The sequence below is a fragment of the Trichoderma evansii genome (genome assembly GCF_050947405.1).
Source record: "Trichoderma evansii strain SZMC 28006 chromosome Unknown GGI43scaffold_7, whole genome shotgun sequence".
NCBI classification, from domain to species: Eukaryota; Fungi; Ascomycota; class Sordariomycetes; order Hypocreales; family Hypocreaceae; genus Trichoderma; species Trichoderma evansii.
Window position 1 is genome coordinate 1,257,700 of NW_028145199.1, and position 25,140 is coordinate 1,282,839.

The 25,140-nt window shown below is 49.6% G+C and overlaps 10 protein-coding genes across 10 annotated transcripts; 4 read left to right on the forward strand and 6 right to left on the reverse strand.

The window, feature by feature from the left end:
- Positions 1-492: 492 nt before the first annotated feature.
- On the reverse strand, positions 493-1,357 carry GGI43DRAFT_353290 (uncharacterized protein). Its single transcript, XM_083202297.1, has 4 exons — positions 1,108-1,357; positions 1,034-1,053; positions 781-963; positions 493-709 (listed from the first exon to the last, which is right to left on the reverse strand). Exons 1-4 carry the CDS (start codon positions 1,108-1,110, stop codon positions 649-651), a joined length of 267 nt encoding a protein of 88 aa, XP_083061853.1. The 5' UTR covers positions 1,111-1,357; the 3' UTR covers positions 493-648.
- A 248-nt stretch (positions 1,358-1,605) lies between these two features.
- On the forward strand, positions 1,606-2,754 carry GGI43DRAFT_382980 (mitochondrial 54S ribosomal protein mL44; the record flags this gene model as incomplete). Its single annotated transcript, XM_083203315.1, has 1 exon — positions 1,606-2,754. The coding sequence occupies one exon, from the start codon at positions 1,606-1,608 to the stop codon at positions 2,752-2,754; it is 1,149 nt and encodes a 382-aa protein (XP_083061854.1).
- A 184-nt stretch (positions 2,755-2,938) lies between these two features.
- Positions 2,939-6,284, reverse strand: GGI43DRAFT_353262 (acyl transferase/acyl hydrolase/lysophospholipase). Its single transcript, XM_083202295.1, has one exon. The coding sequence runs from the start codon at positions 5,574-5,576 to the stop codon at positions 3,123-3,125; it is 2,454 nt and encodes an 817-aa protein (XP_083061855.1). The 5' UTR covers positions 5,577-6,284; the 3' UTR covers positions 2,939-3,122.
- A 650-nt stretch (positions 6,285-6,934) lies between these two features.
- Positions 6,935-8,146, forward strand: GGI43DRAFT_382982 (tRNA maturation protein LHP1; the record flags this gene model as incomplete). Its single annotated transcript, XM_083203316.1, has 3 exons — positions 6,935-7,156; positions 7,226-7,986; positions 8,047-8,146. 3 exons carry the CDS (start codon positions 6,935-6,937, stop codon positions 8,144-8,146), a joined length of 1,083 nt encoding a protein of 360 aa, XP_083061856.1.
- Positions 8,147-9,876: 1,730 nt separating this feature from the next.
- GGI43DRAFT_382983 (MFS transporter) lies at positions 9,877-11,683 on the forward strand (the record flags this gene model as incomplete). Its single annotated transcript, XM_083203317.1, has 2 exons — positions 9,877-10,267; positions 10,365-11,683. 2 exons carry the CDS (start codon positions 9,877-9,879, stop codon positions 11,681-11,683), a joined length of 1,710 nt encoding a protein of 569 aa, XP_083061857.1.
- Positions 11,684-11,816: 133 nt separating this feature from the next.
- GGI43DRAFT_402841 (inositol monophosphatase family protein) lies at positions 11,817-13,330 on the reverse strand. The gene is made up of 3 exons (XM_083205724.1): positions 13,069-13,330; positions 12,770-12,928; positions 11,817-12,663 (listed from the first exon to the last, which is right to left on the reverse strand). The coding sequence occupies exons 1-3, from the start codon at positions 13,184-13,186 to the stop codon at positions 12,047-12,049; spliced, it is 894 nt and encodes a 297-aa protein (XP_083061858.1). The 5' UTR covers positions 13,187-13,330; the 3' UTR covers positions 11,817-12,046.
- A 606-nt stretch (positions 13,331-13,936) lies between these two features.
- Positions 13,937-14,812, reverse strand: GGI43DRAFT_382985 (uncharacterized protein; the record flags this gene model as incomplete). The annotated part of the gene is made up of 2 exons (XM_083203318.1): positions 13,937-14,518; positions 14,708-14,812. The coding sequence occupies 2 exons, from the start codon at positions 14,810-14,812 to the stop codon at positions 13,937-13,939; spliced, it is 687 nt and encodes a 228-aa protein (XP_083061859.1).
- Positions 14,813-15,602: 790 nt separating this feature from the next.
- On the reverse strand, positions 15,603-17,053 carry GGI43DRAFT_422324 (histidine phosphatase family protein; the record flags this gene model as incomplete). The annotated part of the gene is made up of 2 exons (XM_083208090.1): positions 15,603-16,917; positions 16,998-17,053. 2 exons carry the CDS (start codon positions 17,051-17,053, stop codon positions 15,603-15,605), a joined length of 1,371 nt encoding a protein of 456 aa, XP_083061860.1.
- An 873-nt stretch (positions 17,054-17,926) lies between these two features.
- Positions 17,927-19,754, reverse strand: GGI43DRAFT_353518 (uncharacterized protein). Its single transcript, XM_083202298.1, has 2 exons — positions 18,946-19,754; positions 17,927-18,891 (listed from the first exon to the last, which is right to left on the reverse strand). Exons 1-2 carry the CDS (start codon positions 19,625-19,627, stop codon positions 18,293-18,295), a joined length of 1,281 nt encoding a protein of 426 aa, XP_083061861.1. The 5' UTR covers positions 19,628-19,754; the 3' UTR covers positions 17,927-18,292.
- A 1,566-nt stretch (positions 19,755-21,320) lies between these two features.
- GGI43DRAFT_353536 (ribosome 60S biogenesis N-terminal-domain-containing protein) lies at positions 21,321-25,112 on the forward strand. Its single transcript, XM_083202299.1, has 2 exons — positions 21,321-21,672; positions 21,745-25,112. Exons 1-2 carry the CDS (start codon positions 21,516-21,518, stop codon positions 25,011-25,013), a joined length of 3,426 nt encoding a protein of 1,141 aa, XP_083061862.1. The 5' UTR covers positions 21,321-21,515; the 3' UTR covers positions 25,014-25,112.
- The last annotated feature ends 28 nt before the right edge of the window (positions 25,113-25,140 follow it).

Genomic DNA, 25,140 nt, shown 5'->3' on the forward strand with positions numbered 1-25,140 from the left:
AGCTTGTAGAATACGGCTGTCACATACAGTTTACCCTGCTGCTCTCTTCTTTTGCCGAGAGGTCTTAGGCTCACAAGGCCTGAATAAGGCTGAGGTGCATTGCAATTAATTCGCACCGCTGCTTTTACAGCCCAAGCCATTAATGCGTTGTTAGTGGGGTGAGAATTATTGCATGAGCCTGTTGGATTCCAGCGTCATCTGCTGGCCATTTATTCGAGCTTTCGCATACTAAACCTCTTGCAAATTCGACAGCTTCTAGGCGGAGGCCGTAAATTCCAATACAATACATTTCCTCAGGCTTCAATACAAGGCTCCAATACACGCTGATAAATGGCATGCTCTGCCGTAGATGCCTAGCATGCTACTTCTGTCAGGCTGTTGTTAGTCATTTTGCCCAGGCTCGATATGTGATATCAGGTGATTGCAAACTCGGCTTCTCTTCTCCTAAAGCCGATTTTCTGGCTATCCAATCACATCGTATGCTCGTATGATCCAAGTTTCGGCTCTGTAACATGCAAACAAATAGCACCGTCCAAAAGGAGGTCGCTGAACATCGTAGCTTCATGTAATTTTTTTTGGGTTCAAATTCGTTTTCGTTTGTATGGCATTTGTACAGTTTCGTCTATTATTCTTCCCGAAAAAATAACCTTACTCCTTCGACTGCTTCAGCTTATCCTCCTTGTCCCACTCAATCAACTGCTTTGACCAGCTATCAAACAAAAGAACATCACGTTAGCAAACTGTAACTTTATTCCCCCGCAGCATTCAAACATCACGTACTATCGGCTAGGGTGCCACTCCCATGGCTCTGGCTTGTGCGCCCATCTTTCCCGGTCGGCACTGAACTTCCACACAATGGCGACGATGCCGAACATGGTGGCTCCGGCAATGAGCGTATTGGCGCGCCAGTTGGCAGGCTGGGCGTACCAACCACCAGCAGGCGACCAGACGTGCTTGGGGTAGCTATTTCGTTTCGCGATTAGGCCCGAGGAATACGGTCAAAGTTCGTTTTCGTTTTCGAGGCATAACTTACGGGACCTTGGAACCACCACCCTAGTACTTTGATTAGCCCGTATCTCTGCGGAAATTTTGCTCTTTGCAGCTTACCATCTTGAATATGTATCAAAAGACGTCCGTGTAGAGTCTCTTGGGGCGCAATTGAAGCGGATAGTCGAACAGTTTCGCAGGAATCCCTCTATCACAAACGCAGAAGCCAAAGCGTCGAGAGGTTCCCGCCCGCCAGCGCCAGCGAAATGACGCCGGCCCGAAGTAATTCCGCCCGTAGTGCGCCCGCCGAAACTTGCGAAAAAGCAGGTGGGCAAAACGGCTCACACGACTTTTTAGACAAAATCGACGCAGAAACTTTTCCCGACAAAGGCACTCCGGGACAGCGAAAATCGTCTGATCCCTGCCTCAACCCCGACCCTTTTTTCTTGTCATTCTTCTCTTCTCTTTTTTAAACTCTTTTTTTGCGTTGCCATACCTGGTCCTAGTCCCAATTCGTCACCTCGAGGGGCATTGGATCAGATAGTTGGAGGGGAATTTTTTTTTCTTTCATACAATCGTCCACCTTACATATATACATCTCTCTACCCCCACGACCACATGAAGAGGATACGACCTTCAAGATGGAGCGGCCAATTGCTCCAGGCTCGCTGCGGAGCCCGCATTGCAGCAACTAGACAGCCTCTCTTCCTCGCCGGCCGGTGCCAATCCACCTCCCCGGCCGCCACTGCGAACGAATCTTCAGACCTCGACTCACAGCGACCTCCCCTCCCCGCACCCTCATTCAACCGTGCTGCGCAGTCCGCAAAGCTCGCCGCCCTACATGCGCGACTCTCCCTCCCTAGAAAGATCCCGCTACAGACCCTGGCGAGGGCCCTGGTAACGCCATCCGCCGATGCCAACCCCAACTTCAACAACTCGAACCTCGCATACCTGGGAAGCACAATTATCAACTACCATGTCTACGAGCATCTTGTCTGCAAATGGCCCCGCCTGCCCATGGCCATCCTATACGAGGCTCTGAGAGCTTATGCCGGTGATGCGTCCCTGCAGCAAATCGCTCGAAGGTGGGGCGTGGAGTCTGCAGCTGCACCAGGCGAGGAAGTCGATCCTGGTCTGCTGCAGTGGAAGGCGGGCGATGAGCAGATGGTCAACACACGGTGGGGCTATATCCGTGCGGAAGCAGCCAAGGGACAGGCCTGGAGGCGAGGACTGAGTAGCCGTGTAGTCCTGGATGACGATTTTGGTGACCAGGTCAGCAGCTCCGAGCCCGAGAAGCTCGAGTTCAGCGGTCTCCAGAGCGAGGCATTCGGATCCGCTGTTCGTGCCGTCATTGGTGCCATCTATACCCACTGTGGCCGTGAGGAGGTCAAGTCTTTCGTCAAATCACATATCTTATCCCGAGAACTCGACCCTTCAAAGCTCTTTGAGTTCAAGCTTCCAACCCGCGAATTGGCCATGCTCTGTGCCCGAGAGGGCTTTGAGGCTCCCGTTGCGCGATTGGAGAGTGAGACTGGTCGATTGTCTCGCACTCCCGTTTACGTTGTGGGCATCTACAGTGGCAAGGAGAAGCTCGGAGAAGGCGCTGGCCCTAGCCTGGATGTAGCTCGCCGGAAGGCCGCCATGGCTTCACTCAAGGCCTGGTACCTATACAGCCCAGGAAATAAAGTACGAGTGCCCAGTGACATGATGGAAGAGGGCGCCAGACCTTGGACAGCACCACATATCGACATTGGTGAAATCATCTAAGCGGATAAAGCGCTGTTTTACTCTATGGTGGCAATAATGCTACAAAAAAATATCCGGTTGGGCTGGATCTCAGGTATATATATGTGTACGAACTGAATGAGAAAAAAGAGAAGGCACGGGGGAGTGACGGTTGGGTTTATGAAGATGGGATGTGTAGGTTTGGGTTATTAGAAAAAGGCCCTCCCCCACTGTATAATACAAAGCATATTGTAAAAATAAGTTGGAAACTTCCTCTTGCACGAGAAACACCCAAGGCAAAAATATGAAAGTCCCAAACAAAGGATAATACAGTATGATATACAAGCCAAAATAGGAGCTTTCCTTCAGGCTATAAAAAGGAGAAGAGCAGAGAGAGCTGCATCTTTGATCTAGCTGAATTGATCTCCGTGATGAAGGAGAGATGCCTCTCCCTTTTTAGCCATGGCAGTATAGCTGGCAAGTCGGCGCTGCGTTTCAGCCTGCTCTCGCTGTTGCTTTTTGCGCTCGTAGACGGCACGCACGGTGGCCTTGATTTGATCCTTACCCTCGTCATAATTGGCTCGGGCAAGCTTGACAACGCTGTCTATCTGATCAGGGGTGTAGACAAAATTCCAAGTGCTCAGAAAGTCCGAAGTGCCAGGAGAAATACCTGGGACCTTCTCGTTGGAGAGAAGAGGCAGGTAAATGACAGCAAGGCCTGCATCGGGCTCCATCAGTTGCCATGAGTTGTCATCAGTGACGGGCTTTGTGATGGGTGGAGAGTCCGTAGATCGTTCTTCTGTTGTCCCTACCCATACGGTGCAATAGCCGAGTTCACCAGCCTTTTCGTTGCCTGGCCTAAATTTCGATTTCTCGTTCAGCTGCGTCGGTTTGGCAGCACCGCGCTTTGAAGCAGCCTCGCGGAGATCCTTTTGCTTAGCTTGGGCTTCTTCCACTTTCTGTTCAGCTTCGGCGGCTGTCGCAGCCTGGGCTTCAGCCAATTCTTTTCTTGCTTGCTCTGGTGTCTCTTCTGGCTTTGGCCAGCCAATTCCCACTGGCCATCCCTTAATACCTCGTTGTCGTGCATAGCCATCCGCCACCGAAAGCCAATTGTCAGTTTTGATGTCAGCAGAGGCATCAAACGCGACTAAAATGTCGACATTCCGGCCCGGCCGTAGCAATGGATATATGGGCAAGTTATTCGACATCCCTGCATCCATAAGCTGGATATACTCTCCATCTAAGATACTCGCTGGCGTCGACTTAGGCAGCTTTCCATACATTTGGTATGCAAAATTGGGAATAATGGCGGGATCTATAGGGTGTACTTTGCTCAAATCGTCATCCCGTACTGACACCAGCTGATCTATCGTTTGGAAACCAGTGATTGTTCTAAGAAGTGGTCTAATCTCGCGATAGTAGTGACTGAGAGTTGCGCAGAAGGCGCTCCCAAAAATGCCCATCAGAAGAGGCGTTCGGATTTCAGGTAGATGGAATCGATTCTCAGGTGGCACATCTTTGCCATCAAAAAAGCGCCTCCCAAGGGCCCACGTCGGTATCCCAGCCGAGAATTCCTCGCAGAAAAACTCGTAGGGAGTGATCTCATACCACTGGAAATAAGGCTCTTTCTTCATCTCCTCCACTGTAGGCATTGGGGCACCATGGTCTCGAGAGGCTGTTACCTCTTCAGCCGGAATTTCGTGACGTACAACTGTGTATATGGGCATTGGGCGTTGTCCTTGTCGTAAATACATACGTTGATTCGATAACTTGAAATCTCTAGCATCGACGCCCAGTTCACCTCTTGGAACCAGGTATCTAGCGCCTAGTAGCAGCCCATATATGTCGACAAGCCCAAAGTCGGCGTTGGTATCTCCTTTCAATTTCTCCACCAGCCCACTCAGCAGATATTTGTTTGTTGGCAAAGACGTTAGAGATTGAAAGGCAACCGGTGGATATGCTATGTGAATAGATGCTCTTGCTTTCAAGTGTTGTATAAGAGAGCCAACGCTTCCTTTCGCGAATGAGGATAGGTAGAGCATCTGTAGCCAACAGGAACCACTCACACCAGCGGTATAAGTGACACAGTCAAATAGCCCATCCTCATCTGTCGCAAACATGGATCCACTCCCTGCTATTAATGCTCGCAAGCCCCCTCCCGATCCGCACATAGCAATGGTCGGTACATCGTCGGGGTTAATATCCTTTTCTTTGAGTCCAAGATAGCTTGCTAAAGCGGCTCGGGTGACAATTTTCCGTCTCAGAAGGTACTCTTTCTCTTCATCACATAATTCCGATGAGACGCGAACATTGGCGGAATATCGAATCTCGCGGTTTACCAAAGGGTCATGAGCCTCTTGCCATATCTCGTCTGCCAGTGATCCCGGAGAGACTGATAGCTCCTTCTGGAGCTTCCTCACGTAGATGGGTATATGCTTTGACCATTCGGGAAGAATATAATCTACCAACCTGTCCGATAAATTGGCCCATTCGAGCTCAGCTGTGGCTGATAGAAATTCGAACCGCCGGGCAAAGTAAGCCCATGCACCCTCGTCAGATTTCTCAGTGACGAGTTGGCTGGACTCATCAGCACTGCCATCTTGTCTCCCTTGTTTGTCTCTATTAGCCTGTTGAGTCTCGGACAAGCGAGCAAACTCTTCTGATGGGTAGAGCCACCAAACGAAGAGTCCCAAAGAGAGTACGACAGCGGGTACGCTTGTGCGCTGTTGGCGTTTCAACTGACGTTTTGATTTTGTGAAGAAGCTGCGGTCTAGTTGAGCAAAATATGCTGGCGGACGACTCGTAGCTCGCAGGCATGTGTTGAGAGATATCAACGGCCGTGGCAATTTCGCGGGATACCTCATGGCCGCGTTATTTGTTGAGGCTCAGCTCAGCTCACAACAGCTCAAACTAGCTAAATCGCTAGTAAAAAAGGAACAACATCAGCGTTGAATAAGATGTGCTCTGGCTTATGCTACCGTAAAATATTCATTTCTTGCAGGCTGTGGGAGCGAATTGGTCAGCACAAGAGAGTGCAATTTTCACAACCGCAATTATCAAATGAAGTTTATCGCGTGATGGGACAAAATCACTGCATCCAGCGCTACATTGGTTGGCGTAGATCTTACGTCAATGCGAAAGTAGCTCGGTGCTCTTAGAAAAGGACCACGCCACTAAAATGCAGCAGTCTAGCATGTGGAAGCTACATAATAGTACCATAGATGGAGCTAAATATACCCAATATTTTCCTACCCTCTTTTCTCTACCAGACGCTCACAGCAGCTCACAAAGGTTTAATTATTTGATATAGACAATAAGAGGGCAGAGAAATTCGCCTAGACTGGTACTACTAGGCCAAAGCAGCCTAGTAGAAGACGGACAATGACTCTTTGGCCAGGATTAATGACACATATGAAGGGCACCCAGCATGTAGTATGTGATTATCCATTAGGTTCTTGGTCTTGGATAATTTATTCCAATCTTGAAATTATGAATTCATATTGCGATCCACGGCTGCATTATCCCAATAAAGATTGACAAAACAGTGGTTTATGGCAGCTTTCTATTGACTCACTATTATACCTTCACTTCTAGATCGCATGTGAGTCTTGTCTGCGCCTGCCTGTTAGTTCAAAGGTTGCCAGTGCTCTTACCCGTAGTAAGCACTCCAACAAGTACTTTGAGTGTACTTTTAAGCACAAGCCCCCAGATATCCTAGCTGGGTGATTGTCGCATACAACTTATATCAGATAGCGGCTCGTTCCGAGTTGCCAGCAGGTACCTCTTAGTGGAGGATGGGCAGGTGGTGGGGTTGCCGCCTTTTTAGTGGGGCACAGCAGATCTCGCATATTTTTTGCGCCCCAAATAACTTTTTTTTTCGTCGCGACGGAATCGCTGCTCCATCTCCAACCTCTATTTATCAACCTCTAGGACACCAGCCACCACAGTCTTTCTCTTTTTCATTTAATTCTTAGGTGACACGTGCATATCACCAAAGGTGAGTCAGAAATTGACTTTTGGCGGCAGTGCAACTTGTCGTCTGCAAGCAATCTTCTATTGCTTGGTGCCTGCCCTCTCTCCAGCGGATAGCCAGTTACTCACCTTTTTTTTTTCTTATTTCAACAGATTTACCAGCACATCGCACTATTTCTCCCTCGATCGCAAATCATTTCCACGTTAAACCACTTTCTCTTTTTCCATATCTCATCCCCAGATATACACCATGAGCGAATCAGAGGCTGTACAGAACCCTACTGAGGCTGTCGCACCCGTCGAGGAACAAGTTGCGGTTGAGCAGCCTGAGGTGGCCGAGACCGAAAAGAAAGATGGCCCCAACATTCTGAAGACGACGGCCAAGATTGACCGCGAAAACCTACAAAACAACCGCAAGTTCGATGCCTCTGCTCGCAAGGTGACTGATGATCCCGAGGAGATTAGAAAACAGGTAATGAAAGCCCAAACAACCCAAAGCTGGATGATAGTCACTTTTACTAACGGGAGGATGCAAAAATAGGTTGAGTTCTACTTTGGCGACTGGAACTTCCCTCAAGACAAGTTCATGTGGGAGACTTGCGGCGGTTCAGAAAACAAACCCATCCCGATCGAGAAGATCCACTCGTTCAAGCGGATGCGCATTTTCCAGCCCTACAGTGCTGTCGTCGCTGCCCTGAAAGACAGCAAATTCCTCGAGGTATCTGGAGAGGAGGGCAAGGAGGTGATTAAGCGCAAGGTTCCATACAAGCCCGTCCCCGCCTCCAAGGCCAAGGCCGAGGCTGCCACCGTCTACGTCAAGGGATTTGGAGACGAGCAGCCTGATACCCAGTTCGAGCTCGAGAGCTTCTTCACCCAGTTTGGCGAGGTCAATGGCTTGAAGCTTCGCCGCACTAACGAGAACCTGTTCAAAGGCTCCGTTTTTGTCACCTTTGTTGATGAGGAGACAGCCAAGAAGTTCATTGCCTTGGACCCTGCTCCTAAGTGGAAGGAGCACGATCTGAAGATCATGTCTAAGCATGACTACTGCGAGGAGAAGAGTGACCTGATTAAGCAGGGAAAGCTGGTCCCAAGCGCGACCACACAGAAAAAGTTTTACGAGGGCCGTGACTTTGGCAAGAAGAACACTCGCTCTGGTGACCAGGATGACTGGAAGAAGCGACGGGATCAGGACCAGAAGAGTGGCTTCCGAGGCGGACGTGGAGGTCGTGGCCGTGGCCGTGGTGGACGAGGTCGTGGTGGCCGTGATGGTGGACGTCGCGATCGCGACTCAAACAGACAAGAGTAAGCATCCTCAACTACTACCAGGAAATTCGAGTTCCACCAAACTAACATGCTGTCTAGGAAACCCGTGGATGCTGCCGCAACTAACCTGAAGAGACCCCGTGAGGATGACGCCGCTGCAGCACCGGCTGCTAAGAAGGTTGATATCAAGGACGAGTGAATAAGCTATCAAGAATAAACAGATGATCAACTCGTTATTTCATTTCCTCGGGCTAGAGGCGTTGGGCAACACCTGGCCTGAGTGTATAAGCATCATTATAAGACCGGCCATCCAACCAAGTTGCGCTTATCTGCATTTGGCTCCGGTCTGCTCAAACCAACAATTTATGGGTTTAATATTGGGGAAATATTCCTGTTTGTTCCGGGTATCGAGTATTTATCGATTGCATGGGCACATTTTCCCACCGACAGAGTGGGCTTTTGATTGAGATAGTCAATCCATAGCAGCTAACATATTAAAGCTGCAATTTCTCGTTCCATTACGTGTTTGACTTTTTTTTTTCTGTGACGTCAGATTATCTCGAGTAATAGCATCACCGACATTTCACATCCAAGACTTGCTAGTAAACAATGGCGTGTTGGTTGGCGATTGGGACTCTCGCTGTATCCCTGTAATAGTTTCCGAATCCCACGGTCTGACGACTGCGTGAGTTAACCAGTTTGGTCATTCGTTGTCGGCATACTGTTGGAAATCAAACTGTAAGATGCTACAAATTCTCCATTTTTAAAGGCTATGCAGTCTTTGTTTGCTGAAATCCCCCCTTTGTCGAGTCGAAGCTGGAAGAAACGAAAAATTGACAGCAATGGCCATGGAATCGCGCAGCTAACGGACAGGCATGTCACTAAATCCGGTAGCTTTTAGGCGTTTATTTTAAGTTTCCGTAGACCTACCGCACGTAGGAATATGATTGGGATTATGACGATTAACATCCTGGCGACGCTTATTTTCTTATACGTTGCTTCGCCCTGTTACATGGATGCGCTGTCGCTCTCTTCCTCGTCTTCTTATCCTTCTTCGTACTACTCGTATCTACGCATGATTACTACTGGATAGTAGCTGTCAAACCTACCTAGATAGTAAGTCTATGACTACTAGGTAGGTATGGGCAGCGTATCGATGCGTACCTATTGATAAGCGATGTGCCCAGCAACGGAGTTTCCGTGGCATTTCTGCGCAAAAGGACCCAACAAAACCGCTACCGTCTCCTTTAAAGCCGGGACCTCTTTTTTTACCACGGAGGTCGGCCGAGGCTACCAAATAGGCAAATGGGCAAGTTTTCTTTTTTTCTTGGCAGATTTATTTTTATTCGCCTTCCGGCCTTTATGTTCGGTGCCGTATCGGCGATGGTTGAAAAAGGCAACATCCCGATCTCCAGCTCGATCGGATGAAGCTGCCGTGCGGTCAGTATCGGCCGGCCTTTAGGAGAAGAGATGTGGATTCCAGCATGTAACAGAAATTCCTGTATCCCGTGCCCAGCTGTGTTGAGGCTGTATTCCCTGTTTCTTTCTTCTCTTCTTGGTTGCCTACGATCTTGTTCCTTTATTTATTTAGCTGGAGGCCAACCCCCAGTCGTTTGACTTACAAAAACATCGTCGAGCTTGTCGGACTGTGTCAATAACTGGTGTCGCGTGCTCTTTTCGGGTTTTTTAGTTTTGTATACTTGAACTCACAGTGTTGCTTCACCTTGGCGATCCAGTCTTTTGCGTTGCGGTGGGGAAAAGGCGATTTGAGCTGCTGTACTTCTTTTCCATGGTTGGATAATAAATTATCACAACGGATTTATTGTTCTTTTAAAAACAAGAAGCCCTTTAGAGGCCCAAATAACATGAAAAGTCACTGTTCCAATTCACACTGCTTATAAAGTCGGCATTTGGATGAAGTCTATGATGATGTCGGGAACTACTCCAGAACGCAAATCCACAGAGGACATAGCCTCGGCACCTCCTCGCCAGAGCAAAGAGGAAGAAAGTCGCGGTCAAATGTCATCCAATTTGGACCACGAGAAGCACGAATACCCGGCAACGTTGTCCGACTCTGATAACTCTTCAACTATTGACGCTTCTGAGAGGAGTGCTCCAGGCGTGTCTATATCGCGGACAGTATCCGAGGTTCGAGATGGCATTTCAAATCAACGGGATTTGGAGCTGGGAGACGATGCTATTGAGAAGGCGCCCACAGTTAGAATCGACGACCCGAATCTAGTCAAATGGACCGGCCCCGATGACCCAGAGAATCCAAAGAACTGGCTCCTCAAGAGGAAATGGGCCGCTGTCTTTTGCGGTAAGTTGCCCTGTTTTAGCAGTTGACAAGATGGGAATAAAAGAATGAATCTCGTAAAAAAGAAATAACAGGAGAAACTAACGCTGGGAATACTTAGTATCTTGCTTCACCCTCATCTCACCCGTTGCTTCATCCATGGTTGCCCCGGGCCTCCCCCAGATCAGCAAAGACCTGCACATCACCGAAGAAATCGAAAGCGCCCTCGTGCTGTCCATCTTCGTCGCCGCCTACGCTCTCGGTCCTCTGATGTGGGGTCCCCTCTCCGAGCTCTACGGCCGTACCATCATCCTCCAGGTCTCCAACCTCTGGTTCCTGCTCTTCAACCTGGGCTGCGGCCTCGCCAAGACCGAAGCCCAGATGTTCGTCTTTCGCTTCCTCGCGGGCATTGGAGGATCGGCACCACTCGCCATCGGTGGTGGTGTGTTGGGCGACTTGTTCAACGCCGAGCAGAGAGGAAAAGCCATGAGCATCTATTCCTTGATGCCGCTGCTGGGGCCCGCGCTGGGCCCTATTGCTGGCGGATGGGTCACTGACCGGACGACTTGGCGATGGGTCTTTTACAGCACGACGATTGCGTGTGGTGTGATTCAGACTGCGGGCATCTTCTTCTTGCAGGAGACGTATGCGCCGGTGCTGTTGCAGCGCAAGAAGATGGCGTTGATCAAGGAGACGGGCAACACCAACCTCGTCACCGAATACGACAACCCAGATCGTACTATTTTCCAGACTTTGACGATTGCACTTACACGACCGTTCCGCCTCCTGGCTACGCAACCCATTGTACAAGTCATGTCTCTGTACATGATGTTTCTCTACGGCGTGACATACCTGATCCTCTCCACATTCGCCTCCCTATGGGCCAACGAGTACCATGAGAGCCCAGGTATTGCAGGTCTCAACTATATTTCTCTCGGACTCGGTTTCTTCCTGGGCGCTCAAATCTGCGCACCTCTACAAGACCGCATCTACGCCGCCCTGAAGAGACGCTACGTTCCCGACGGCGGTCCTGGTCGTCCAGAGTTCCGTGTTCCTATGCTCATCCCCGGAGCCATCTTCCTCCCCATCGGCATCCTGATCTACTCATGGACCGCAGAGGCGCACACACACTGGATCGGCCCCAATATTGGTGCCGTGGTATTCGGTGCCAGCATTATTATCGGCTTCCAGTGCATTCAGGGATACATGGTGGACTCGTACACCCGATACGCAGCCAGCGCTGTGAGTGCCGTGACGGTGTTGCGCAGCTTGGCTGGCTTCGGGTTCCCACTGTTTGCGCCGGCCATGTACAATAAGCTTGGATATGGTGTCGGCGGGACGGTGCTTGCTGCTGTTGCTATTGGGATCGGTTGGCCCAGTCCCATCTTCTTGTGGTTCTATGGCCCGAAGCTGAGAGCCATGAGCAAGTTTGCACAGTGAATGAAGAGTCATACGATGATACCGTTTAATAGAGGAGGGTCATAATAAGAGGTGGATGGATGGATACTAAAAGTTTGGAAAAAAAAAAAAAAAAAAAGGCTGCATTATCTTCGAAGCAAGCATGAGACACGAGTGTTTAGAGGTATTTCAAAAAGGTTTCCGGTATATATATGTATAATGTAATGAGAAAATATGAAAATTTTCAAAGAATGAAGCAAACAATAGCATATTCTATAAACAATCTTTTACGTCATATCATGACGGTCCAGCTGTGTCACTCGTTTCCCTCTCAGTGCTTACCCCTGAAGATATCTATTTTTTTCCTTAAATGTCAGACGAATGCTGCAAATCTCCATCTCTTCTTTACACAGAGTAGTCCATAACTCCATCACCAATAACCCCCCAAAACTCTTCAACAAGCTCCTTCTGCCCGCTCGGCGCTCCTCTCACAGCGAGATACTTTCTCTCATCCACCGCTGGGTCCCACTGTCCGGGGTTTCCTCCGGCCATGATGCCTCCAGCCTCCTTGAGAATGCACCAACCGGCGCAGACATCCCACGCCCAGCATCCGCCCTCCCAGTAGGCATCCATCTGGCCAGCCGCCACAGCAGCAATGTTCAGCGCCGCAGAACCCAGCGACCTGAGCGAGTGGACCATGGAGCCGCCAGTCTCCTTTGTGGCAGCGAGCTTCTTAAACACTTCCGTCTTGAGCTCGTAGTTTGGCCCGTCGCGGTTGGAGCCCCATTCGATGGCGACGAGGGCGTTGGCGAGACCTTCAAGCGGACGGGGGTTCGCAGCGAGGGGGAGCTTTTGAGGAGTTGTGCCCTTGATGCGGGTCATGTAGGCGCCGTGGGACTTGATGGCTGTGAAGAGGAGGTCCTGGTAGGGGTTGTAGATGACGCCGATGACGGGCTCGCGGTTGATGGCGACGCCGAGGGAGATGCAGGCGTTGGGGAAGGAATGGATGAAATTTGTAGTTCCTAGTAGAGGATGTCAGTTTACATTATTGTTTGTGATACCAACTATCATGAGGAAATGGGAGGAGAAGGAGGAAATGCTGTAAGTGAAGTGAAGTGAAAAACTCACCATCGATAGGATCAACGATAAATGTCGGCTCAGGGCCAAGCTTAGTCCCAGGCTTGTATGTCTCTTCGCCCATGAAGGAAAACTCCGGGTAGGCTGTTGTGAGACGCGACGAGACCATCTTCTCGACAGCCTGATCAACCTCTGTGACGATATCCACGGCTACAGGATAAGGTTATGACAAGCGTGTCAGCTCATTGACCTACGCAAATAAATAGATGTATGAATTTGAAAGGGAAAAAGGCAAAGGGCAATTGGAAATGGGCAATGGGAAAAAGAATAATGACGAATCTTTAACTTACAGTTGAGCTTTGTTCCTGTTCCGATATCTGCTGGGTTGGCAGACATAATCATGCGTCCAGCCTCATAGGCAACGAGGACCAGTTCATCATGAACGGCTTGAAGGTTGATGTCCGCCATTGCAGTATATGTTGCTCTCTCTTGCTCGTATCTCGTATCTCTCAGTATATGTTTTCGTTTATTTTTAATGATTATCAATTGACTGGAAATGAAATAAGAGCGAGTGATGAAATAACAAGCTGTGAGAGTGAGATGAGAGCAAACATTCCTCTAGGTGATGAGCGAAAATGGCCAGCTAAGGAGGGGCCCCTCTAAAACCGCTGCGGTGTGGAACTGGAGGGGCAGCATACGTAGAGCGTGGGGCTTTTCTTGGCTGGCGTAGGTTGCTGCGAGCTTTGGCTACAAAAGGCGGTTTTCTCTAATACCGCAAGCTACAGCATACAAAGCTTGAAAATCACCATGAAGTCCATGCGTCATCTTTAATATCATTTACTATTCATAAAAAAACTCCATAACTAAGCCAAGCCGCTCAGGAAGAGAGCAAAAAACGTATTCGTTCCGTCCTCCAATCCCGCAATGAAACAAAGCTTTCCTACCTAGCTACATGAGTGTATGTATATCGTTGTGATGCAAGGCTTCCCTTTTTTTCCACTTAAAAAAAGAACCCAAGCGTAAAATGACATTAAAAAGCAAAAGGGAAAAAAAGCCACCGGTGTACCGTATCCTTAGGCAAATAAATCAAGGTTTTTCATAAACAGTTGTGCGCGGGTTCAAAAATGCAGCCATTTTCGTCTTCTTTTCTCTTCCCGTCCTCCCCCCTTTCTTTTCTCTCATCGTGCCCAACTCGCACCACTTCATTCATCGCATTACTTAGACGTCTTCTCTGAATATCGACCTTCGCTCGGCAAAGCTACTACCAGAACTTCCCGGTCGTTCGCCCGTCTTGTGCACAGCTCCTCCCGACGCATCCATGGGCCGAGGACTGACGCCCCTTAGGCTTGGCTGCGCATCGTCATCGAAAGGATTCCTCTGCGACGCTGTTGCAGCTGTGGCAGCTCCAGCATCCCGACTTGGTCGTCTGCCTCGCTCCACATCTTCGTTGTAGCCTACATGCGCGGCGGGTACTGATCCGAGTCGACCGCTGTCGTAGGTCGCGCCGGTGTACTCGGTGTGTCCTCCCAGCTCCTGCTCGTAGTAGCCGTATCCATCCGCTTCGTTTCCAACCCTCGCATCCCACGCATCGTCCGGGTCGAGAGGTCCAAAGCCGCGGTTTCCACGAGGGGCGGATTGCTCATAGGCCCCGGCTGCCGACCGGTCGTTGCGATGCTTGAACTTGCGCATGATGTCGTTGAACCAGCCGACGACGCCGCCGCGAGCCGGCTTCGGGGGTCCGTACGGTGCGTTGTCTGATTTATGCCATGGTAGATATGACGATAAGCTGGGAGGTGGGAGCTATGAATTGCGACCGTTAGCCAGCGTCATTTCATCGCTGCGTTGCTGTTGCTCTGCCGTGGCTCCCGAAGAGGCTTTGCGATGCTCCCGAAGACGGCCATGCGCCATCGGAACATCGCCCACCTCTCCAAGCATGGAAAAAGCAAAGGAACAAGAAAAATCATGCAAAAAGGTAGAAAAAAAACTCACTCCTAGTCTCCGCGCTCGCAGTTGCGAGAACACAACCCATCCAATGGCCGCCGCCACTAGAATCACCACAATCGCGATGACGATGCCTCCTGCGGTCGAAACCATGGTCTGCTAGCTTTGGGCTTCGCTCCTTGTCGAAAGGGATGGCGCGGAAAATAGATGCAGGGCGAAAAGATCAACTCAGTAGATACAACGAATTCGAATATGCAGAATCCCAGTCATCTGGTGGGAGTTGTTTTCCAACGCCGTGCGCAAGGAGGCTGTCGAATGTTTTTGGATCTGGACTGAGTAGCTTGGGACTTGGAGAAGTGCTGACGTCGAGCTACCGCTTTAGGCCGCTTAGTGCTGGAGAGAAAATCCGGCCGGCCTTATCGGGGCTACGAATGGAACCCTGTAGAGCATCTGTACTCGGTACCTGCGCCTAGAATACACCGGGGAGCCCCCTGCTCGTTAGTGGACTAAGGCTCTGTCATCATCTCTATAATTGTCTCTACTCGTTCTAAAAGCTCGTTTCCATTCTTCTATACGCGTTAAGGAGATGATGCGAAGCAATAAGCGACAGCGATTAGTACGAGCTATGCTATTTTTAGGCCAGTGGCTCACTCGCAACTGATGGGCTGAGAAGCAATTCACCAGGCAAATTATCCGTGCGAGAATATTCTTACTGTATCTTGTACAATCTCTTTATAGAGAGCACTACTATATCCTCTAGCCCGCAGAGTTTTTACCTTTTAAATGACTCTGACAAGTGGAAATCCCTCATAATCAGATGCTGATGTGGTATAAACGCACGCCAAAATTCAAATAAATCCACGACAGGAAAATTGGGAATGATGCAAAAAAGCAACCCAATAGAAAAAGGTTCTAAAAGGGGAGCGTCTCAAATGTTCACACATCAGCCGTCAAAGGGGCATTGATCCCACAGCCCCCCGCTCCTTATAAAATTGAGGCTATCGACAAAGCCTCTCAGCTTACACCGCCCCAGCCTATCAGAGTTGCACGTCCGCAGAGGAACCACCCGGTCGTTGAGAATCACTCGTACTAGCTCCTCGCTTGAGTCGCCGCACTGCATCTTCTCTACGTACAAGCGGGCACCGAACGGGACTGCCCAAGAGGCTGAAAACCCGTGGAGGCGTCGAGGCGATACTTTGTACTTGAGTGGCAGGTCCATTGTCGAGTTAAACAGCCCCAACGCAGCAAAAATTGAAGACATTGTGTTGTCGTGAGAAAAATCTGCGTACAGCGTTCTGTTTAGAGGGAACGTATCGGGAGAAGAATCAAGCGTCGAGTTTGTTGTCGTATGGTCGTCCACAGGTGTGCCAGTTAGCCGGGCAATCAACTCGTTGCCAAATCCGACGCCCTGGGATGGGCCCAATGGATTACCTCGTCCATAGCCATACCATTTATCCAATGATTGAAAGTAGTCGTAGCTTGCCCACTCATCCATCGAGAAGAGTCTACAAAAGTCAGATAGCGCAGCAGTATTGGTTGCTACCGTGTTGAAGGGGCACAGGTCCATCATAAAAATCGTCTCGGTCAGAGTCAGGTTTGCGCCCGGCAGTTTGCTATTGAGTCTCCGATTGATCGCAGGACCAAAGATCCCTAGCCAAGTTTTCTGATTTTGGTCGCGAATCTCAGATGCCGGGCCATCTTCAAAAGCCTGGCAGGCTCCATGATTTAGCGTGTTGTTGAACCCATAGTCTTCAGGGAGCATAAGGGTGCTCTTCGTTGGGCTTGAAGCATTGCGATCCTGGGTTTGATAGTACCCCTCAACAAACCGCTGGGCCGATACAATCACTCGATCGGACCCTGATGTTCTTACGAACGGATCAGATTCAGATGCCAGGTCTTGGTAGCGCTGGTAAAAGGCAATGCCCGAGTCAACCAGCTGCTGCTCTCCAAACGGCGTAAGATCATCAGCGCCAAGATTGTAGTCGTAGTCTTTTAGGAATTCGTATCCCTTGCCGTACTCCTTCACAGAGCTTTGGATGCGTTCAATCATAGCCTTATAAACATCTGACTTCTTCTGAGTTGGTGCTCGCGCTCCATGCCGCGATAAGACCTGTGCAAAAGTCACGTTACACTCCTGGGGGACTGATGCATCGATGGTTGACGGGACTGAGAACACTGGCGAGTACTGGCCCCAGATATGCGACACATCTGTCGTACAGTTTCCAACTAATTCACAGGCAGGCCCTGAGTTGAATCGCCTTTCAATCACACATGTCAGCTCCTCTTCACAGACGCCCTGCTGCCCTTTCTTCTTTTTCCAGCCTGCGACTTTACATACCCAAGTGAGACCGTGGTCAATAATATGGCAAAAAAGGCCATTCCACCAAGCGACATCTTGATTAATTTTTCTCGGCCCTGTGACGATGCTGCTACAGAAGCAGATTCGCTACTGCGCTGTCGTCGACTCAATGGCCGCCGACTCAGCGGCTCTGGGATAGCACTGTATTTGTACGTGTCTCGCGACACAACGCCTCTGATAGAGGCCAATATCCTAGAAACCGACATGGCTGTGAAGTTCTGTACTCCAACACAGCGGTGATATACAATACACCACCAAAAGGACGAGTTTTAGCAATAGGTCAAATCGTATTTGCTCAGTAGGAGCCCAGCAGGAGAGCGTGTCCCAAGAAGGGGAAAGGCTCGATTGGCCAGACTGGCTTACTCGGACACCCAAAACATAAAAGAAGGGAAGAAAAGAAGAGCACAACTATAGAAGGAAAAGAAGGAGATAGAGTGGGACTCAGATAATGCTTACAATCCACTCATCGTTTCCATGTGCTATTGAAGCTTCTCTTCTTGGCCCAGATATTGCTGGAACTCACTGAGCTCCAATGGCCAAGCTTCAGTGGCGCACGCCTAAAGACGCGTGTGGCTTATGTAAAGCGCTGTGGCCAATGGCCATGACCCGTATTCACTCCAGTGTCCCCCTAAAACTTAGTCAGGTACATGTTCCTGCAAGGAGGCGCCTTGAGCATCTTTGGTGCTTTTGAAAGAAGGATAAAAGAGTATATGTCGAATTCAGGCACTTCGTGGGTCAGAAACCCATGCAACGCATCAGAGCCTAAGGCACCGTCGACCACTCCAACTTGGGGGTGCATAAGCTGCTTATAAAATTGTACGAGGCGTCTACGAGATACGGAATAGATCAGCACGTTGATTAAATCACCAATAAAAGCCATCAAATAGCATTTTTTTACTCAATATGAATGAATACCTCAATGTCTTCTATTAAATCGTGCTCAATTCGATATGTATACTAATACTAGTATTATATAACAGTAGTAATAGCTCCTTTATGTGTGTTTTGTCTCCTGAACGCCTAAACAAAAAGCAAGGATGTCGCTCAGCTGCATCCGTCAGTTTTCACTTCTAGTGGTATCATTGATAGGCGCATTAGGCCCATCCCGTTCTATTCTACCCCGAAAAAACACCAGTCCAGCCTATACCAAGTCTGTCCTCGTTTGTTGCCCTCCAATCATTCCTCGTGGTCTATCATATGTGGCCCAGCACATGAGTAGTATGGTAGTATATACATTAGTAACGTCGTCGCGCATGTATGTACGAGATCCGCTGTCATATTGCAACGCCAACATTCGCCGCAGCCAATCCCCGGGTGCTGCTTCTCCCAAATGTGGCGCTTCTTTCCAGTAAATTCTCCTCCTCCTTCCTTGTTGGAGTGCTCCGCGGCGACCAGGCCGTCGGCACAGTTCGGTCTCCGTCGTTCGTCGACCATGTAGATAGCGTATCAAATGTCTCGATGCTTCGCCTATCCGGTCTTCTGGGAGGCGTTACACACTGATAAAACCCCTCACTTCCTTTAATAGGGCGTGGAGCGTTCGTAATAGAGTCCATGCTCTGATTCCTGGCACGCCCTGGTTCTTGGAACAGCCAGGTAGAAACCCGTGGAAATGATTTCTTCTTCCGCAGCGGTGGCCGTAGTACGAGAGGCAGCGGTGGTGGAGGCGGTGGGGGTGACCGCTCTTCTTGCATCGGCATTATTTGCGACAACTGCCTGATGTTGTCGAGCGTTTCCTCATACGCTTCCAGCTGGCTGATGTGGATGGATGCTGTAATGGGTCCAGTGTTGGGCAGCGACACTTCTGTGTTTAGGCGCTCAGCAAATGACGGCGCTGCTGGCGGTAGAGCAGGAATTATCGGAACATCTGCTGCATCTGCATGGGTAAGCTAGGGAAGTCTACCATGAAGGGGTCCATTTGTAAGCTTACCAGGCACTGTACGAGCCATCGAGTGAGCTGTCGATGGTCTGCTTGCAGTGTAGATGCTTTGGCGCTCAATAATGTCGTTGATTTTTTTCTGTAGCTCTTCCACTTCATTCATAGCGCACGCCACGCGCTCTTTGATAGCCTCCATATCAGATGGCGCATAATCCCGGGCACGAGGCTGTTTGTCGGCAGCGAGATTTAATGGTGATACCTCTGGGCTACTTGAGAATGAACCGGCAGCAACGTTTTTGCGAGGAATATGAAATGACGTGGATGAATGACTTCTCCTATGAGATGGCGAGTGCTCATCGTAGGGCCGGCCTGGAAGATGAACTAAAGATGGCGGCGTCATCTCACTAGGAAAGGAAAAATCCGGAAGTATTGGAGACAGCTGTTTTCCTGAATTTGAAATGTTTAACTGAAGCGGTTCAAAGGGTGTTTCAGGCGTATCCGGTGTCACAGGACTCTCCCAGGGACGAGATGGCCGCTGAGGCGGAAATGGGAATTGAAATGAGCCAGATTCGACATGTCGAAATTCAAACGGCGCTGAAATCTGTAATCGAGGCCGTGAGCCGTCTGCTTTTACTTTGCCCTTTGTTGAGAAACCGGTTTGATTTGGTTTAAAAGACTTTTGCATTTTGTGTTTCCAGCTTGGCCGAGGAGGCTCAGCCTCCGATATTGCCATTGGGGGCGGGTAAGATGTTGGTTGGTCGTTTATAATGGGCAATGCACGTTGGTTATCGCCTGGGGCTTAATCAGTCAATGAAACCTCGCAAACCGATCCAACTTCTCAACAGCCAGATTATAATAGTAGTAAGAGGGGGCGATAATCCAAGAAGGCTCGGAGAAAAAAAAAGACATACGGGGCTGAGATCTCTCATCGATACGAAAAGCCAACGGTTCCCAACACGTGAGGCAAGAGAAGCATGACGCATATGCTTCACCAAAAACACCCGTCGAAGCTTTCATAATGGGGAGAAAAAAGTAGCTTCATGCCGACTGGGCCGGCATATAACTTTAAGTACGACAGAAAAGCGAATGAAAGACCGTCCAGCGAGTCGATGACATAAAAAAAAAAGTAGATCCGGCGCCCAAGATAGAAAGTAAAAGAGGAGGGCCGGGCGTGCTCGTAAATACTACTTCGCATCTGCAATAGCGCAGGCTCACTTGACCAGGGAACTGGAGCCATTGTTTGCCGGTTTACAGCTACCAAGAACACCTTCACAATCTGGATGACCCAATAAGTGGCGGCTGAGCAGCTCTGATGGTGAGCCAGCAGGCCCGGGACAGTGATAGGCTGGGCCCCAAATGAGACCGTCCAGTCGGCGCGTAGAACGCTGGATTCGGATGGCTGGCGCTACCCACAAAATTGCAGGATCCACAAACGGCGTCAGACGGCCGGGCTGGCACAGCGAGTCGATGTCTTGCATCCGCCACACCTGGCAACTGATGCTATCGTGGCTCTGCTACTGATGCCCCGAGGAGGGGTCTCGTGGGCTGCTGGCATTGGCCCGCCACCACAACCCTGCTTGGCCGGGCACCCCTGGCGACGAGATACAGCCCTGACAGACAACGCTTTTCTGTTTCGGCGGTGGCGGCATGGCAGCAAAGGGGAAACAAAAGAATAGGTCAAATACTGCGTGTTGTGAAAACAAAAACGTGCCCAGGCCTGTTGCGAAACTTGGTTCGGCGCCTCCAAGGCAAACTTCCCCATATTGGGATTGATATTTTGCTTCTTTGGGCCACTTCAGCACTGTTGGCGCGCGCTCTTCACCCTTTTAGGTCCTCTCTTAATTTCTTCTCGTCATCCGAAGAGATTCATGACGGTTGGCTGTTACAGGAATGAATAGTTCCAGAGCTGACACGTTGTTGTCGCGATTCCTAAAATGAGAGACCCTCCATTTTCTCAGAAAGTACCTATCTTTAGCATCGCTTGGTGATGATCCGGTCGGTCATGATGACATGGAAAACCCAAGCACACAAAGTATGGTGTGGACAGCTTCAAGACTTGACTCAAGACCCGGGGCGAGAAACCACCTGACACCCAATAGAGGAGATGGGTTGTATTGGTACTAGTAGTACGATTCTGCTGCGGCCAGTGGCGTAGGTAGAGGTCTGAGCGGCCCATAAGACAGGATGTTCGCCAACAGAAACTGAGGATACGAGCGAAGCCATCATGCATGTCTCAGTTTCTTCCACACTTTCCGGAGGAAGCGCACCTATGCCAGGCCGGATATATCAGTGTAAGTGCCCTGTTCTCGCCGTTTTTTTATAGCTCGTGGGTGGGGACGCTGTTGGAAGTGCCAGAGCATGGGTGAGACTGTAGTGCCAAGTATGATGTGCGGGCGGTGCCAATGTAGTAGAGCTGTGTGTGTCGAGATGGGTATGTGCTGGAAGAGTATATCCGCAGTGCAGCCGATATCGTTAGCAGCATGCGATAACCTTACTAGGCTTGCCTATCCTGGAAGGACGCGAGGCGGTAAATCCGGGCAGTATCCCAAAATATCTGAGACTTCTAGCAATGGAAATACTCTGCAGTTGACGTTGGACGAATCCGCAGAGGGCCTTTCAAGATGGGGAAACGAACATCCGTGGACGCCGATGGAGCTGCCGCTTTCCGGAAGCGCCAGAAAATCACACACGATGTTCCCACTGGCGAGGACGTAAACACTGGGGAGCAGCTCCAGCGCCTGCTCGCGTTCAACCAGGACATGCGCCAAGCAAGACATGGTGAGCTGAATACCAATTCTACAAAGTATATATCAATGCTGGGCTTTCATAAAGCTAAGTGTCGTTGATTAGGTCTTCAATCCTTCAAAAGGCTGCTTGATAAAATTATTTCCGGCGATGGCGATCGATCTACGAATCTCGGTATCCTACGGGAGTACCTCGAACTGGCGAAGCCGCGGCACGAGGGCGAAGATGCTGTTTTTCTGGGCGATATCATGGAGATGTGGTCATTTGCTGCCCAAGTGAATGAAGGCGGCGTCATGTCCTCTGTGGCCGTTGTCTTAGCGCTTGTGCTAAATATCGTCTCTGATTCATTAGACCTGGTCAAGCATGGTCTTGGTATCTGCCAGTCGCTTGTTCAGGATCGCCAACTCAAGTCGATTTCGAAAAATTTATCTTCGGACAAAACGAAAAGCTTCATTATATCTCCGACTTTGCGTCTGCTTCGAGAAACTGTGAGCCTGGACGGAGGTGCCTATGCAAGGAAGATAGTCCGTGCCAGAACATATACTTTCGCGTCTCTGGGGAGAAACTTGGAGATTGGTATTGCTGGAGACAGCCAAGGGGACTCTGGGAAAGCATCAGTGAGAACAAACGCTGTTCGTTTCTTCTTGAGCTGCCTCAGGTACCTACACTCCGATGGCCGAAGAGAGCTCCTCTCTCAGAAAGAATTGTTTTCGCATTTAACATTCATGATCAAGAGCGACCCTCCATCTCTTGTCTTGGATATCTTGGACACCTTAAAGACTCACGTTCTGTCAGACAGCAAGATTTCCCGAGAAATCAAGTTCAAATGCTTCAATACCAAGACCCTGATGCGAATTCTAGCTCTATATACCTATACCAATAGCACGGAGGCTGAGAGCGAGGTTGATCGAGTAAGCGAGAAAGCTCATCAATTCCTTTTATATGTCTGTACGAAGCCGAGCGCGGGCATCTTGTACCCATCTACAGGTCTCTATCCCAAGGAAACGGACGAAGAGTTCTCAGTCCAGCTTGCCAAGCAGAAAGGCTCAGCACATGGAAACGTAGGCAAGGATGATACATACCGTGACGGAGTCCCTGTTTACAATTTTGTCTTGTCTGAATTTGCTGCAAAATTGCGTCCCTGGTCCAGCATGAAGCACAGCCAGCTTCTGACAGCAATATTCGAGGCCGCTCCGGAATTAATAGCAAACTACTTTCTCAACAATCAATCCTTCACTTTTGAGCCGAAATTGACAATGACTTGGATTGGATATGCATCATTTCTATTCGATACAATGAGAATCCAGCTTCTCCCCTCTTTTGGCGACAAAACGCGCTTTGCTCGTGGTCCTCCACCTACTCAAATTCTTCTGGATAACATTTTGCCGCTTCCGCTGAATCAAAAAGTCATTATTCGGTGCCTCTCGCCAAATTCAAACTTGACATCATTCTTTGCGACAAGAATGCTGATCGAAGCGCTAGAGAAGCTTTCAGTAGCCGTCAAACTTCACGAAGAAGCCTTTCGAGCAACAGATGCACAGTGGTCTGAAGCAGCGCGAAGATTGATTGATGCCTTCTGCAGACGCATTCCAGACATGAAAGAGATTGTACGAAGCTATAAAAGCATTCCTAGTGAGAATGCATTGCACAAAACTATGGCCAGCAGGCTGCTTCTCCTGTATTATGAGATCATTCCGCAGGTTGCACTGGCTGCAAACTTTGACGTCTCGCCTTTCTTCGTTAGCGTCCTACGAAGCTTACAAGATGAAAGTTCCGATCACCAGCACGATGGATTCCGCGAGATGGAGCTGGAGAACTTGGTGTCGATTGCCGGCTACTCTCCCGGCATGAGATGGTTTTCGAGAATCGAGATTATCAGCGGCAAAGGCCCTTGTTCACCCTTTACCGCGCTTCTCAAACTACTTTCCAGCAGTGATCGAACAGCGCCCCTTCATCAGCTCAAAAAGGTACTTGCAGACGTTGCGGTGGAAAATCAGCTTGTTTCGGCGGCTACAAGATTAAAACCCTTCCTTCAAGCCCTTACGATGAGCATCAACGAAATTAGCTCGGAGGATATGGACAAAGTATGGCCTTTCTTAGATAACTGCTTGAGTCGCTGCGCCACTTCGCCAATCAAGTACCTTGATATACTCCAGAGCTATCTCGCCGATGAGAAAGTCGACATACAAGCAACGGCTGATGATCGTAGCTTCAATTTACTTACTGTTGCCATAGCAGAGCAGCTTCCCTTTATCATGGAGTCTACCGACGCTCAGGGGCTCTCTTCGCTATCTAATTTCATATCCCTATACTTCAGCGCATTGTACAAGAAAAAGGGAAGCGATGCCCTTAAACGCGTCTACAGCAAAATCGAGGAGTGTTTTACTTCGCGTTCTGTGAAGCTCGCGGGCTTAGGGAAGCGAAAAATATCAAAATCTCTAACCAGCGGCAGCCAGGAAGATGAAAACGATGGTCAGGAAGGAGAAGATCAAAATGATGGAGAAAAGCAGACAACGATGGATGAAGGAAAGCTAGAGGAGGCATTACATATTCCGTTCTCAAGTCCAGAGGATACAGCGGTGCTCCTCAGATGGCACTCCAAGGGTGTCGAGGATCTAGTCGAAGATGGCTTGATTGCAAGCTTGATTCGCCTCCTCGCATCAGCGCACACCAATATCCGCAAAGAAGCACTTACGAATATCCTCAAGATGGCCGCCAAAATCGATGAGTCGGCATACGAAGAGAAGAAGCAATTCTGGTTGCTCCTGTCCGAATTGGCAGAGTCTTCTCGGCCACAAGTCGACAGCGGTCCGGTTCCATCAGCGTTTACCGCCTTCTCCATCCATGCTCTAGACGTCTTGAAGAACCCTCTACATCCACTCTATCCCAAGATCAACAGCTTTTTGACTCGAAGCCCAGTTTGGTCGCCAGAGAAACTCCCTCTGGCTCACGACATTCTCCATGGAGAACCTTCAGAGGACGATAAGTACTATACTGAAATCGCCTGGTTCCTGACCTACATCCTCGATGCTCTCAAAACTCCCTTTGACTTGAGCATCTTCCACAAGAAGCGCTGGTTCGAAAAGATTCTCGCCCTGGGAGGCAACCCATACCTCCGCGCCAACCTCCGCACCAGGATCCTCAGAATCATCTATCGCGCCACATGCATCGACTCCGGCAGCACCACGCTAATCACCAGATTTGGACTACTTACCTGGCTAGATGCGCAAAGAGTAGCGTGTGACGTCCCCGAAGATGCGGAGCTTTACAAAGCGCTAATGAGTCGCGCGTGGAAGACCTGTGATCAGGCGAGAGTCAAGGCGTGGAGCAAAAACGGGGTGGAAAAGCTTCTTGGAGATATGCAGTTGCAGTAGCGAGGGTATATAAAGGGTTGTTCCGTTCATTTTTATCATGTAATAATAGATACCCGGGTAAATGGGTCAAGGTTGATACAAGCCTTCTTGAGCGTAGATATATCATGAATACTATTACAATTTTATC

Coding starts and splice junctions, on each gene's coding strand:
- GGI43DRAFT_353536 (XM_083202299.1), top strand. CDS start 21,516: ATGGGGAAACGAACATCCGTGGACGCCGATGGAGCTGCCGCTTTCCGG. Junction 21,673..21,744: donor CATGCGCCAAGCAAGACATG/GTGAGCTGAATA, acceptor GTCGTTGATTAG/GTCTTCAATCCTTCAAAAGG.
- GGI43DRAFT_353262 (XM_083202295.1), bottom strand. CDS start 5,576: ATGAGGTATCCCGCGAAATTGCCACGGCCGTTGATATCTCTCAACACA.
- GGI43DRAFT_402841 (XM_083205724.1), bottom strand. CDS start 13,186: ATGGCGGACATCAACCTTCAAGCCGTTCATGATGAACTGGTCCTCGTT. Junction 12,929..13,068: donor AACAGGAACAAAGCTCAACT/GTAAGTTAAAGA, acceptor CTTATCCTGTAG/CCGTGGATATCGTCACAGAG. Junction 12,664..12,769: donor TATCGTTGATCCTATCGATG/GTGAGTTTTTCA, acceptor ATCCTCTACTAG/GAACTACAAATTTCATCCAT.
- GGI43DRAFT_353518 (XM_083202298.1), bottom strand. CDS start 19,627: ATGGCAATATCGGAGGCTGAGCCTCCTCGGCCAAGCTGGAAACACAAA. Junction 18,892..18,945: donor GATGGCTCGTACAGTGCCTG/GTAAGCTTACAA, acceptor TTACCCATGCAG/ATGCAGCAGATGTTCCGATA.
- GGI43DRAFT_353290 (XM_083202297.1), bottom strand. Junction 964..1,033: donor GGTGGTGGTTCCAAGGTCCC/GTAAGTTATGCC, acceptor GAAACGAAATAG/CTACCCCAAGCACGTCTGGT. Junction 710..780: donor GAGTGGCACCCTAGCCGATA/GTACGTGATGTT, acceptor TTTGTTTGATAG/CTGGTCAAAGCAGTTGATTG.